A 13,976-nucleotide genomic window follows, 5' to 3' on the forward strand; every position below is an offset into this window, starting at 1 on the left:
TGGTGGCGATATGCTCGGCTCATCGCATCTCTCTGATCTACAGGCACTGTCATGTTGGGAGCCATTCCTCTGACTCCAGGAATGTTGCAGCTTCGCGCACTGTCCCTTCTTGCCAAAGGTAGTGTTTCACCTGAACCAGTCCATTTCCTCACCGTCCCTACATAGACGCAAGGACTCTGAAGACCACCGCCTCCTACACCACTTAAATGTCAGTAGGCTTTTAGTACGGTATCTAGAACGTACAGAACCAGTGCACAAGATGGACCGCTCCTTCATAGTGGAAGGAAAGGTGAAGCAGATTTGCAAGCTACCATAGCTCACTGGATAAAGGAAGTGATCCCGGGAGCTTGTGTAGAGGCAGGGAAGCCTTTACCTGTACAGGTTAAAGCTCATTCTACCATGGCCCAGGCAATATCCTGGGCGGAAGCTAAGCTACTGTCTCCTATCGACATCTGCCGAGCAGTGACATGGTCTTCCTTGCACACCTTCTCCAGGTTCTATCACCTGGACATCCAAGCCTAAGACGCAGCTTTTGCGAGGGCGGCACTAACCGGACCACGGGCAGCCTCACTCCCCGATCGGGAGTAGCTTTTATATATCCCATTGGTCCTGAGTCCATCTGGCTACATGCTAGGAAATGGAGAAATTGCCTGATTTTCGTTTTCCTTGGTGCATCCTGCCGACGGCTGCCCATGAACAGTGTCAAGGAATTGCACATGAATCTCTATCCCAAAGAGGTTACAGGTAACCTATTATAGATCTGGGCATCTATTATATTGCTAGGATTCAGCACTTATGTTTGAGTGTAGTTAGTTATCAATTTTAATCAAGTTCTTAAATTAAGTTTTTCAATAGTATGTCGTCAAAGGCTTTTGAAGAGAATACTGAATGGCTGAGGTCACTACAGGGGTATATCTAGGGTGGCGTCTGCTCTGAAACCTGACTGTCTCCATCTGCTAACAGGGGAGCACATAACCCAATGGTCCTGAGTCCATCTGTTTACACTAAGAAACGAAATATCAGGTAAGTAATTTCTCCATTATCAACCAAGCCTGAGTATGGATAACAAATTAATAGCAGATCATAAGTATACATCTTACAAGCAGGTGAGAGCAGTGATTCCCATGGCTCTGCTGGCTGGAGAGCTTGGCTGTCAAACACCATATTTAAAAGGATTTTTGTGGGAACAGGACCATTTTATTTCCCTTATTGCTATGGTTTATTTAATGATTGTGCTATTCTGTGATGCATAATTTAACTTAACACTAAAAATAACTGATCACATGTTTTCTTAATGCTACACATCTTACAAATTGTCAGGCATATGTCAGCTTATTAGCATGACTGTTTACTTTGGGAGAAGCTGAAAATTTAGTAGTCTTGGGGGAATTCTGTGCTACTGTGGAGCGCAAGATTGCCATTTTCTGCTCAGAATTGGCAGAGGAGACCCCCCCCCCCCCCGCCTGCCACGAATGGAGTGCTTGAAGATGAAGGCCCCGGTGTGCCACGAGTAGAGTGTACTTTGCTCGCGGTGAAGATGAAGGCCCTGGTGAGAGTCAGTATTTGTGAGAGGGGAGGTTGTGAGTATGGGAGGTGAGAGCAAGGGGGATGCCTGAGTGTGGGAGCCAGAGAGAGGGAGCCTGTATGAGGAGATTGTGAAGGAGTGAGTATCTGAGAGATTGGGAGCTTGTGTGTATGTGAGGGTGCTAGCCTGTGTGAAGGGGTGCATGAGAGACATAGGTAGCCTGAGAGAGGGAGCTTGTGTGGGTATGTATGCAAGAGAGAAGGGACCCTGTATGAGGGGATGTGAGGGAGCTTGTATGAGGGGCTGTGTATGTGTACTAGAGGGAGCATATGTGAAGGGCAGTACTGAGAACGGTATCAAGCTCTGGGACTGGTGATAGTGGAAGGGGTTGAGCCTAGAGGTGGAGGGGGGAGAGATAATGGAAGGTGGAGAAGTTGGAACCTGAGAGGGCAAAGTGGCCAGGAAGTAGGGAGAGAGTGGAAGGGACACTCTTTACAATTAATTTCTAGGGAAATTCTGCATCTCTAAGTACTTTTTCTGAATTCATTTAAAATGTAATTACTTAATAATTTACATGAGTCTTTATTTTGACCAATATAAAGATTGCAGAATTTTAAGGTGCAGAATTCCCCCAGGAGTAATTTTAGGTGATGGAGGCACTGATTACTGATACCCGCATCTCAAAGGTATGAATTTGGAAGGAGGTTGTGCAACATTTGTCTTCTACACACCCAGTCTCTTCTGTGCCCCCCTCAGACGCCAGCTCTTTTTCCCCTAGGCATAGGTGCAAGGGGTCTCACTGGGCAGTGAACTCTGTTCTGCTCCATCAGGTAGTGTGCAGGGAATAAGAGGTGAGGGCGAGACTGATGCTGTAGCACACTTTCCCAACCAGTGTGCCTTTAGACTAGATCAGGTATGCTAGAGAAGTCATTACTTCCTTATGCTGAAATCCAGACCAGCACTTGGGTTCTGCTTTCAGCACCTCGGAGCAACAAGACATAACCAGTGGTGGCTCAAACATGTGTATGCTTTTTGCAAACATGGTTTCCTAGCGTGTAGCAGATGGACTCATTACAAATGGGTATAGTGTGCTCGTGCTAGCAGTTGGAGACGGATCTGACGTCAGCACGTGGTACATATACCCCTGCAGGAAGTGCAGGCGCTCAGTAATTTCCATCTCCAAAGCAGTTTGGAGCTACCTCACGCTCGCTGAGCGTTTTTCCAAATTCTAACGACTAGATTCATAGAAGAAACCTACTTGAAGACGAGCCCCGCACTCCTGCGGTGATACCATTCGGTCCCTCCCCCAGTTAAGTTTCCCGAGGCGATTTCCGTGGTCCCCTCGGAGGCAAGAGCCTCGGTCCGGTGGCCGACTCGCGGCAGGGACCTAGCCCCCGAGTGAGAAGGGCTCGGGCACGGCATAGAGGCAGCCTCGGTCCTGGCGTGGACTTGGCCCCCGAGCGAGACGAGTTTGGGCGCGGCCTAGAGGCAGCGGGTGCACTTCCTCGAGCGCGGCGGTGACGGTACTTACCCTCTCCCCCCGCGGCCAGAGACTGCCCGGCTCGCAGCCGGGAAGCGCCGAAGACAAGGTAAGGCGTACATCTTTACTTGTTGGTCTCCGAGGAAGCGAGGATTAGCAATCTGCCTACTCGGCAACCCGCCAAGGGGGTCGCCATGTTGCCTGCCTACTCACCTTCTGCCCTGGTTCGTCAGCCGTGCAATAGGCGCCTGTTGCTAGGCGCATATCTTTCACGCATATTACAAAGCGCAGACTCCAGCTGGGTTCACAGACTAGATGGAGCGTAAGAGAGCCCATGCGTCAGTGGAGCCGGCACCTCCAGAATCAGGCATAAGCCTCTGCTCTGCATGCAACCTCAGAGCCACTCAGAGCAAGGAAGCAGACTCCCTATGTGCCCAATGTGAAGAGGCCAGGACCGGTCGCAGCCCAGCGTACTTGCCAGTTCCTCAGGGAACACCCCGGACCTAGCAGGCAGCAGTGAGCTGCCAGGGAACCCGAGAGACCTGGTGCCCCTAAGGTCAGTTACGGCTTCGCTCTCCTGGGTGGAATTATTCAAGGGGATTCATGCCTTTGTCACAATGCAGTCTGCTCCCCGAACGGGTCCATACGTCCCGAATGACCCGGTCCCTGGACCCTCAAGGCCTAGGCACGGCCACTCGCCACCCGGAAGCCCCACTTATGGGGATTCAGATTGCTCTGAGGAAGATGACGAGCCCCGCGAGGAGGGAGAACTTCCCTCTGGGATTGAACCATATCGGACCATGAGGTGTTTCTTTCTGAAAGAGGATCTCCCAGGCCTGATCTCAGAATGCCTGTCGGAACTGGCTCTCCCGGGCCGTGACACCCCAGGGGAACCTAGAATGAACCCCCTGTTAGAGGACCTGTGCCAAACGACTCACCATTTTCCCCTCCTACGAGCAGCACAGCAGCTAATCGATCTGGAATGGAATGCACCGGAGGCCTCATTTAAAGGGGGTCGGGCCTTGGCTGGCATGTACCCCTTAGACCCGGCAACCAAGGAGATGCTGGCGTGCCCCCAGGTAGACGCCACAGTTAGCGCAATTGTGAAGCGCACCACCATTCCGGTGGAAGGGGGGACGGCCCTCAAGGATACACATGACCGGTGCATGGACGCCATTCTGAAACACGCATTTGAGGTGGCAGCCATGTCCCTACGAATTGTGACCTGCTGCACAGTGGTGACGCGTTCCTGTTTATCACAAGCAAGGAACAACACCCTGGGAGAAGAAATGGAATCAGCTCTCTCGTTCCTCACTGACGCAGTCTACGACCTAGTCTGTACGGCAGCCAAGGGAGTATCATCCTCAGTGACAGCCAGGAGACAGCTCTGGCTACATAATTGGTCGGCCGACTCCTCCTCCAAGACACGTCTCACGAGAATGCCCTTTAAGGGATCCCTCCTGTTCGGCAGCGACCTCGAGAAACTGGCCAATAAATGGGGTGCCTCTCTATTACCCCGTCTACCAGAAGACAGGTCAAGGAGGAGCCAGTGCCCTTTTCCTAGACCATCCAGAGGTAGAAACTCTCAGCGCTTCAACCCTTACAGGACTCGCTACCAAGCACCTCGTTCGCAGGCCAGGAACCAGTCCTTTCGGACTAAGCGCAACAAGAGGGGAACCGGTTCGGGTCCCGGCCGTACCCCACAATGACAATCAGCCGACCCATCCGGGGGTAGCAGCCGTAGGGGGCAGGCTAACCCTCTTCTACCGCAGGTGGGTCGAGATTACCTCGGACCAGTGGGTCCTCGCCATCATCCAGGGTATTACCTGGACTTTCTTCAGCTCCTGCTGGACAAGTTTGTGGAATCTCCTTGTTCACCCCTCAAGAGGACGGCACTAGAAGTTACCTTGTGGAGGCTCCTATCCCTAAAAGCCATAATCCCAGTGCCTGCAGGGGAGATAAATTCTGGGCATTATTCCATTTATTTCATAGTGCCCAAGGAGGAGGGCACTTTCAGGCCCGTCCTGGACCTCAAGTCAGTCAACCGGCACCTACGGGTCCCCAGCTTTCGCATGGAAACTCTGCGGTCTGTCAAAAATTCAGTACAGCCAGGGGAGTTTCTCACATCCCTAGATCTGTCAGAAGCCTACTTGCATATCCCAATCAATCGGGATCACCAGCGCTATTTACGCTTCAAAGTCCTGAATCAACACTTCCAGTTCCGAGCTTTACCCTTCGGATTAGCCACCGCGCCGCGGACCTTTACCAAGGTCATAGTAGTAGTGGCGGCGTCACTCAGGAAGGAATCCTCGTCCATCCCTACCTGGACGATTGGCTGATCAGGGCAAAGTCACCGGAGGAGAGCCACCAGGCAACCAACAGTTATTGCTCTTCTGGAAAGCCTAGGATGGGTAGTAAACTTGAACAAGAGTTCCCTACAGCCTTCTCAGACGCTGGAATACCTAGGAGTCCGATTCGACACCCAGGAAGACAAGGTCAGTCTGAACTTCAAGAGGAGATCAAAGCTCCGGAATCGTCTGCTGGCCCTGCTGAGTGCCACCCGGCCCACAGCTTGGGATTACCTACAGGTCCTCGGCCTTATGGCATCCACTCTGGAGGTGATACCATGGGCACGGGCTCATACGAGACCATTACAACGCGCCCTCCTATCTCGGTGGTGCCCACGATCACAGAACTACACCTACCTCTACCAGCCAGAGTGCGGAATCAGCTACGGTGGTGGTTGCAGCCCGGCCACATGAGCCGGGGGTCAAGAATGTCCTCCCCATCCTGGACCCTGCTCACAACAGATGCCAGCCTGAACGGATGGTGAGCACACTGAAGAACTCACCGCCCAAGGGCGGTGGAACAGAGAAGAGTCGGGGTGGAACATAAACAGACTAGAGGCATGGGCAGTCAGGCTAGCATGCCTGCGATTTGCCCACAGACTTTGAAACAGAGCGGTCAGTGATGTCGGACAATGCCACCACAGTGGCATACATCAACCGACAGGGCGGAACCAGAAGCAGACGGGTATCCCTAGAAATAGCCGCCCTGATGACTTGGGCGGAAGCAAATCTCCAGGACATCTCCGCCGTCCACATCGCCGGGAAGGACAACACCACGGCAGACTTCCTCAGCAGAGAAAGCCTAAACCTTGGGGAATGGCAACTGTCGCCCACAGCTTTCCAGATGATTGTGGATCAGTGGGGGACGCTGGGCATGGACCTACTAGCGGACAGGTCCAACGCTCAAGTACCCAGGTATTTCAGCCGCAGGTGGGATCCTCTATCCCAGGGGATCGATGCCCTGGTACAGCCATGGCCTCAGGGGTTCCTGCTATATGCCTTCCCCCCCCCATGGCGCCTGCTGGGTGCCATTATACACAAGATTCAGCGACACAGAGGCCTAGTTCTGGTGCCCCCGGACTGGCCAAGAAGACCCTGGTACGCAAACATGAGAAGACTACTGGCAGGGGATCCTCTACCCCGCCCCCTCAGGGACCTGCTTAGACAAGGTCCCATCCTCCACGAGAATCCAGCTCAATTCTCTCTTATGGTCTGGCCATTGAGAGGGCTCGACTGAGAAAAAGGGGATACTCGGGGGCGGTAATAGATACACTCCTCCGAGCACGCAAGTTCTCCACATCACTAACCTATATACGGATCTGGAGAGTATTTGAAGCCTGGTGCGAAACTCTCAGCACCACCCGTATGCCGCTAAAATCCCCATCATTCTGGGTTTCCTGCAAGATGGACTTCAGAAGGGTCTGTCCCTCAATTCCATCAAGGTTCAGGTGGCAGCGCTATCCTGCTACGGCCCCAGGAGTGACGGCAACAGCATTGCCACACACCCAGACGTTTCCCATTTCCTGAAAGGAGTCAAACACATTCGCCCGCCACTGAAGTGGCCAGTGTCCCTGTGGAACCTCAACCTAGTTTTGGAATTCCTAGCGGGACTCGCCTTCAGACCTCTCCGAGGCCTGTCCATCCATTTGTTAACTTTGAAGATGGTGTTCTTGCTGGCTGTATGCTCGGCATGTCGCATCTCAGAGCTACAGGCGCTGTCCTGCCGCGATCAGTTTCTCAGAATCACCCCAGGGGCTATCCATCTTCGCACGGTTCCTTCCTTCTTACCCAAGGTAGTCTCACACTTCCACCTCAACCAAACCATATCCTTGCCAACCACGGAAGGTTTGAAGAAGTCGGAAGAAGGTCGAATACTGCGTCATCTCGACATCGGCAAGCTGCTGTCCAGATACCTGGAGATGTCTGAAACAGTACGAAAGACGGACCAGCTGTTCGTTCTTCACAGTGGGAAGCGGCAAGGAGAAGCGGCCTCACGAGCGACTATTGCTCGTTGGATCAAAGAAGTTATCAAAGCAGCCTACGTAGAAGCGGAAAAACCACCACCTCTACGAGTCAAGGCTCACTCTACCAGAGCACAGGCGGCCTCCTGGGCAGAAACTAGGATGCTGTCGTCTGCAGAGATATGAAAAGCGGCAACGTGGTCCTTCATCCATACCGTCTCCAGATTCTACTGTCTGGACGTCCAGGCTAGGGAGGACTCAGCATTTGCAAGGGCAATCCTAAACGTATCTCGGGCAGCCTCCCGCCCAGTCCGGGAGTAGCTTTTGTACATCCCATTTGTAATGAGTCCATGTGCTACACGCTAGGAAATGGTGAGATTACTTACCTGATAATCTCGTTTTCCTTAGTGTAGGCAGATGGACTCAGCATCCCGCCCGGCTGCCAATATTTATGGGGATTCACAGTTTTGAGGTAAGCCATGTTTCTTTACATAAGGCATCCACCCTGCCGGGTGTCGACGCCTTCCGGTTGTGAACACTGGCGGTCTCCAGCTACTATCAATCGGTCAGGTTAATCATGTTCAGTGAATCAATCGGTCAGTCACACACATATCCATACAGCTTTTGCAAGGAAGATTACTGAGTGCCTGCACTTCCTGCAGGGGTATATGTACCACGTGCTGACGTCAGATCAGTCTCCAACTGCTAGCACGAGCACACTATACCCATTTGTAATGAGTCCATCTGCCTACACTAAGGAAAACGAGATTATCAGGTAAGTAATCTCACCAGTAATCATGCATGCTGCTTCTTCCCAGCTACAGCATGTGCCCTGGTAACTATGAGACAGCTCTTCTAAAATCAAAGTAAAACACATTGGGTAACTAGAAAATTAGATCAGGAACACAATCAAAACGATTGGGTTCATTTGATACAACCTTTCTGAGCCACAATCATGTTGCCTTGGATTTTGCAACCCATTAGCTCACTATCCTTTCTTTTCTTTTCCTTCCCATCACTGAGGTAAGGGCTTTAGTTTCCAGATTCCTTTCTGCTACCAATTTTTTTTATTTTGTCACATGGGGACCACAATTAAACTTCCTATCTTTCAGTACTACTTCAGTCTCCAAGGATCTTTTGAATAGTTCTCTCAGTGAACCAACCTTAGCTCATTTTAGTATCCTGAATGCCTTGTCCATTTTCAGTTTTGCTAGTTCTACCCAAACACAACATTCTGTAAATGGGTTTGTACTTAACCCCACTTCAATTCGTATGCTTATGAGTTGGCAACTTTCTTTAGTAAGCAGCCATCTGAAGTATTTGTTTAATATTTCTATTTCCTCTTTATTCAGACATGAATCCTTGTCTCCTTTCTCTTACAATTCAACTTCTGGTCTTCCTCCTTTCTTTGCTATCTCTGAAAAATGTTTGTCATCTTGTTTTGCCTCTTTGATCCTTCCTTACATTTGTGCTTTTATTTTTCTTTCACCTTCACCAGAGATTCTTCTGTTTTGTTGCTTTGTACTTTTCAAATGCTGCTCTTTTTTTTTTTCCCCCCAGATTTTTACAGGCCAATATAGTAAGGTCGTGGGAAAACGGGCGCTCACTGAGCATGAGGTTTCCTAACATGCACCCAGCCACCTCTCTTGGGTGCATTATACCATCTTTAAATGAGTCGTGCTAAAATGGAGGCACTAGGGACAATAGTGTGCCCCTAGTGCCTCCTTAGCAGCAGATGCCCAGGAGAGGTGGCTGCCAGCAGGTTTAGAAAACAGATGCTCACAAAATTGAGCATCCATCTTCCTAACATGACCCCGGCACATAATTTTTTTTTTAACCTTTTGGTTCTTCCGACTTAATATCACCACAATATTAAGTCTGAGAATGTACAGAAAAGCAGTGTATTCTGCTTTTCTGTGCACTTTTTCGGGCTGCTCAGAAATTGCCTGCTCTTGGGCAGGCACTAATTTGAGCATAAAATGTGCGGATTGGGCGCACTTTTTTTTTTTAAACTGTATCCCGGGTGAATAGCTAATAAATAGCCTTATCAATATGCATTTGCATGTGATGAGCGCTGTTAGTTTCAGGTGGGGGGGAGCAGGGTTTGGGCGTGCTAAACCTCTTGTATAAAGGGTTGTGGACGCGTGTCCAATCCGGGTTAAACAGTGTGCTCAGCTGTGAGTGCACTCTATTGTATTGGCCTGTTAATGAACCATATCGGTTTCCTTTTTCTGTTACTTTTATTTTTTCTTACATAGATTTGTTGCCTTTTTGTGTTAGCTCCTGTTTTGTTTTGTTTTTTTAATTAGGTACAGTGGGCCAATCTTTTCAGTCTTCTAGCACCTCTTCAAGATAGTTTCCATTTTACCAAGCGGTCTAAATTTAAACATACAAAAGAAAAGTAAAACCTTAGAAATTATTATGAGATTTCTTTAGTCAGTGATGTGCTTGTGGAAACTGGTTTTTCAATGCTTAAAAATTTAGTTCAGTTTAAAATGGATATTTTTTGCCACTTTTTATATAGTATAGGTTTGGTTTGGTTTGTCAGCTGTCTATCTTTATCCACTCACTTCACAGACCTGATGATAAACAGGGCAGCAACATCTTTTGAATAATATAGTCTAAAGAGCTATTTGCCTAACAGCACCAAAAAAATAGTATTTAGGCAGACTACCTACATCCTATGGCAAGTTCTTTATATATTTTAAAAAGCTGGTACATGACAGGCTTTGCTTTTCCAGATGAACAGTTTTTCAAGTATGCTGTACAGTAGTTAGGCTGAATATTCTAGTAATGGCCACCCTGTATTGCTGGCTGAAATTTAGTTTTTTTTCATGGGGAAAGGTGGAGTATTGGAGGACCTAAGTGGGCATCGTGCATGCTGATCCATCTAAGGTAGAGAACAGAGGAGGAAGAATCTCCTGGATAAGGGGAGATATTTTGCAGGCATTTTTGTTGTAGCTGATACCTGGGATGTATCCTTAGGATAGAATACCTGGGCAGAGTGGATGGGGCCAGTTGGTCTTCCTGATGTTTACTATGTGCTGTTAGGCTACTCTGGAGCACTGCACAATTTAGCCTGCTGATTCCTTCTGTCTATATTGAAAATGAATAACTTGTCTCTGATTAGCTTAAAAATTACTGTGCAGCAAAAATGGATTAGTTCTTCCTAGGCAAGTGGAAACTTGAAGCCTTTTATAAAATGTTTTATTTAAACTACTGTGAAGCTGATTTTTTTTTCTTCTCTCTTCCGTCCCCCCCAGACTCAGTTTCTGATTCAGGAGTGTGCATCACTGATTACAAAACCAAATTTTATCTCAACGCTATCCTATGCCATTGACAATCCATTGCACTACCAAAAGGTTTGTATCTTTTTTTTTTTTTTTTTTTTTTTTTTTTTTTTTAAACTCCTATGGCTGTAGTATGACTTTGGGAAGAGCCAGGCTGAAGGTGGACTGGTGTTTTTATATAAGCTATCTCAGGGGTAGGTAACTCCTGGTCCTGGAGGGCCATAAAGGGACTAGTTTTCAGAATAGCCACAACAAATATGCATGAGGTATATTTTGAATACATTGTCTCCCTTGTATGCAAATATCTCATGCATATTCATTGTACATATCATGAAAACAGCTCCCTTTATGGCACTCCAGGACCAGAGCTACCTATCCCTAAGCTAATTTTTACTAACTTTTTTCAAAATATTTCCTTTGAGGTATCTTTCTTGCCATATTCTAGTGTTGGTCCACTGCTGAGTAGACTACCAGTCATGACAATTTGTGGAGGCTGTATTATGCATATTCACACTTACTCTGTTTTTTCTAAAATAAGAGGTACCATGAGGAGGATGATTTAACAAAAAATTAAAAAATCAAACATTAGCCAGTATGTGTTGGGACTTATCTGGAAAGAGGGAGGCATCTTTTTAGAGGGGAACTTGTATTGTCACCAGTAAAGGAGATGGAAGTTGTACTTCACTGCTATGCTTTCTGTCAGCTTGCTAGTTTGTAGTATCTGGCGCTTAGAGCAGTAAGTTCTTCCTCTTTTGTAGGGCATATGGTGCACTTGATCAGAGTAAATTAATGTGCCAGAAGAGGTACTCTATTTACGCTAAAGAACTGCCAGTAACATCAAATATCAATTTGCTCTTTAAATTGTATACTTTTTTTTTTTGTTGCAGAGTCTAAAACCCTCACCCCATTTATTTGCTCAGCTGACTAAAGCGCTCAAGTTAAGCAAGGTTCAAGAGGTGAGTTTCATAACTTAAGGTATGAGATGTGAAATTATTGGTTAATGCCTGAAACTTGTCCTATTTCTTTGTTCACAGGTAATTTTTGGCCTTGCTTTACTGAATTCTTCCAGCTCAGATCTGCGAGGGTTTGGTAAGTGACTGCAACTTTCAGGTTTCTTAATCTATAGGAACCTAAATATGCAACTAGAGGATCTTATTGGGGGAGGAGTAGATCATTTCTCCCCCCCCCCCCCCCCCCAACCCCTTCTACCTCCAAGTTTAATGTATGAAGTGGTAATTTTGGGAGAAGCTGAAAACACAATTTCATGTTAAATATTAGTAGTTAGTATTGCTGCCGTCGCATTCACCAAAATACTAATTTTAAATGAATGTATTCCAACTTGCAGTAGGAGGAGTTAGGCCTCCTAAATTTGATATGGATATGATTAATTATACACCTTAGTTGAGAAGCATGTTTGACACACAGAATGAATAGGGAGCTTAGTTTTTAGCTTAAAGTTTCTCCAGGCATTTTACGGTTTCTCCAAGGACAAGCAGGATGGGTGACAGCAGATGGAGCTCAGTACAGAAAACCTCTGTCAGTTACCAGAACTTTGACTTGGGCACACTGAGCATACCCCATACTATGCATCCAAGCAGGGTTCCTCTTCAGTCCCGTCCCCCCCCCCACTGTGTAGCTTTTGCATTGTGGTATTGGTGAGTTCTCTGGGTTTTTTTCCCCCAATTAAAACGTGTGGGAAAACTTCCCCTGGTTTTTTCTTCTCGTTCCATCTGCACCGGGTCCCTCCTCTAGCCTCCTTCGATAGGCTTCTTGGCATTTTGAGTAACCATTTTTTTTTTAAACACCTGCCCCCCCCCCCCCCCCCCCCCCCAATGTTTCAGCTGTCCATCAAAGTTTCAAAGTTGTCCTGATCTAAACAGACTGTACATAATTCACAGGTTTGGACTCTACAGGTGCATTTTCAGGGGGAACAAATAAGCAAATATTTGCCAGTCCCTCTGAAACACAATGGCTATCAGTACAGTTATCAAAAATCATGCATTCATATGCTCCCTACTTTGTCAATATATGTAGATTCCCTTTCTGTGAAGCTGTCACTGTGAAACTTTCCTTTTGGGTTTAGTTTTCAGATTCTTCTAAGGGCTTAATTGCTGTCAGAATTCTTCGTGGCCGGTTGTGCTAACACTTTCTTGGTCTAATAAGAAAAGAGTAACCTATTTTTAGTTTTAGTACCTCAAAGGAAAAAAATCAACTTTGAAACTATAACAGAATAAATACTTTTATCGTTTGGTCTCTTGTAAGGGGCAGTTTGTTCAGAATTTGTTGATACTCTGTTCTGGTACAGCATCTTCAGAAACATTTTCTTGGTCTAATTTGAGCAAAAGAACCAGGTACTATCCTCTGCCGCTTTGCTCCTGTCAACAAAACCAAGGCCCTCATAGCCATCCCAGGCAATGGGGCCCCAAAGCCCCAGCTTTCACCTCTCAAAACTCCAGGGATGGAGTTTTGAGAGGATTGCAGGGAACATAGCCAAGGGATGGAGTTTTGACTGGATTGCAGGGAACATAGCCAAGGTACCCGTACCTGGAGCGATGGACATGCTGTTGGGGGATGGCTTTGGTTCTTTGTGAATCAGTGGCCCAATGTAACCTCTGACCAGTGGGTTCTTTCCATAGTTTGCGAGGGGTACAAATTAAACCTACTGAGTGCCCTGGGTGCCCATTCTGGGATCTGGTAACACATCAAGAGGTGCTAGTAGCAGAGCTGTCCTCCCTCTTAGAGCGGTTGAACCCATTCCACCAGGGCAAAGAGGGAAGGGATTTTACTCCTGGTACTTCCTGATGCCAAAGAAAAATGGGGATTCTGTCCCATCCTGGACCTAAGAAGCTTTGAACAAATTCATCAAGAGAAGTTCAAGATGGTTGCCCTGGGCACCTGTCCCCCTATTTGCAAAAAGGGGACTGGCTATGCCCCCTGGATCTAAAAGACACGTTTTTCTCAGGTCATTAGAAGTGTCTCCGATTTCAAATGGGAAAGTAGTACTTCCAGTATTCTGCCATTTAGAATTGTCAGCCCCAAGTGTCTACAAAATGCCTAGCTATGGTGGCAGCACACCGCTGCAGACTGGGAGTTTGTTTCCTGTATCTGGATGAATGGCTGGTCAAGAGCATCTCTCAGGTGGGTGCACTCAACCTTCCAGGTGCTGGAGACTCTAGAGTTTAACTACCCCAAGCCCCATCTCAGCCAGTCACCACAATTTGACTTCATTGTCCTGATAGAAGTGGTGTCAGCATGGTGCACACCACTTCCTTAGCATGTTTGCACATGCAAAAGGCCTAATGGATCTTAAGGTCACAGTGGAGATCAGCTACTCAGGACCTCCAGGATTGCATCAGTCAAGCAGTCTCTCTA

The 13,976-nt window shown here is 47.6% G+C and overlaps 1 protein-coding gene across 1 annotated transcript in view; it reads left to right on the forward strand.

The window, feature by feature from the left end:
- The window catches only part of CNOT1 (CCR4-NOT transcription complex subunit 1), a 987,642-nt gene that overhangs the window by 104,786 nt on the left and 868,880 nt on the right, over nucleotides 1-13,976 (forward strand). The window contains 3 exon segments of the mRNA XM_029609242.1: nucleotides 10,578-10,676; nucleotides 11,492-11,560; nucleotides 11,639-11,693. Coding sequence (XP_029465102.1) covers nucleotides 10,578-10,676; nucleotides 11,492-11,560; nucleotides 11,639-11,693 — 223 coding nt within the window.

The sequence above is a fragment of the Rhinatrema bivittatum genome, chromosome 7 (genome assembly GCF_901001135.1).
Source record: "Rhinatrema bivittatum chromosome 7, aRhiBiv1.1, whole genome shotgun sequence".
NCBI lineage: Eukaryota > Metazoa > Chordata > Amphibia > Gymnophiona > Rhinatrematidae > Rhinatrema > Rhinatrema bivittatum.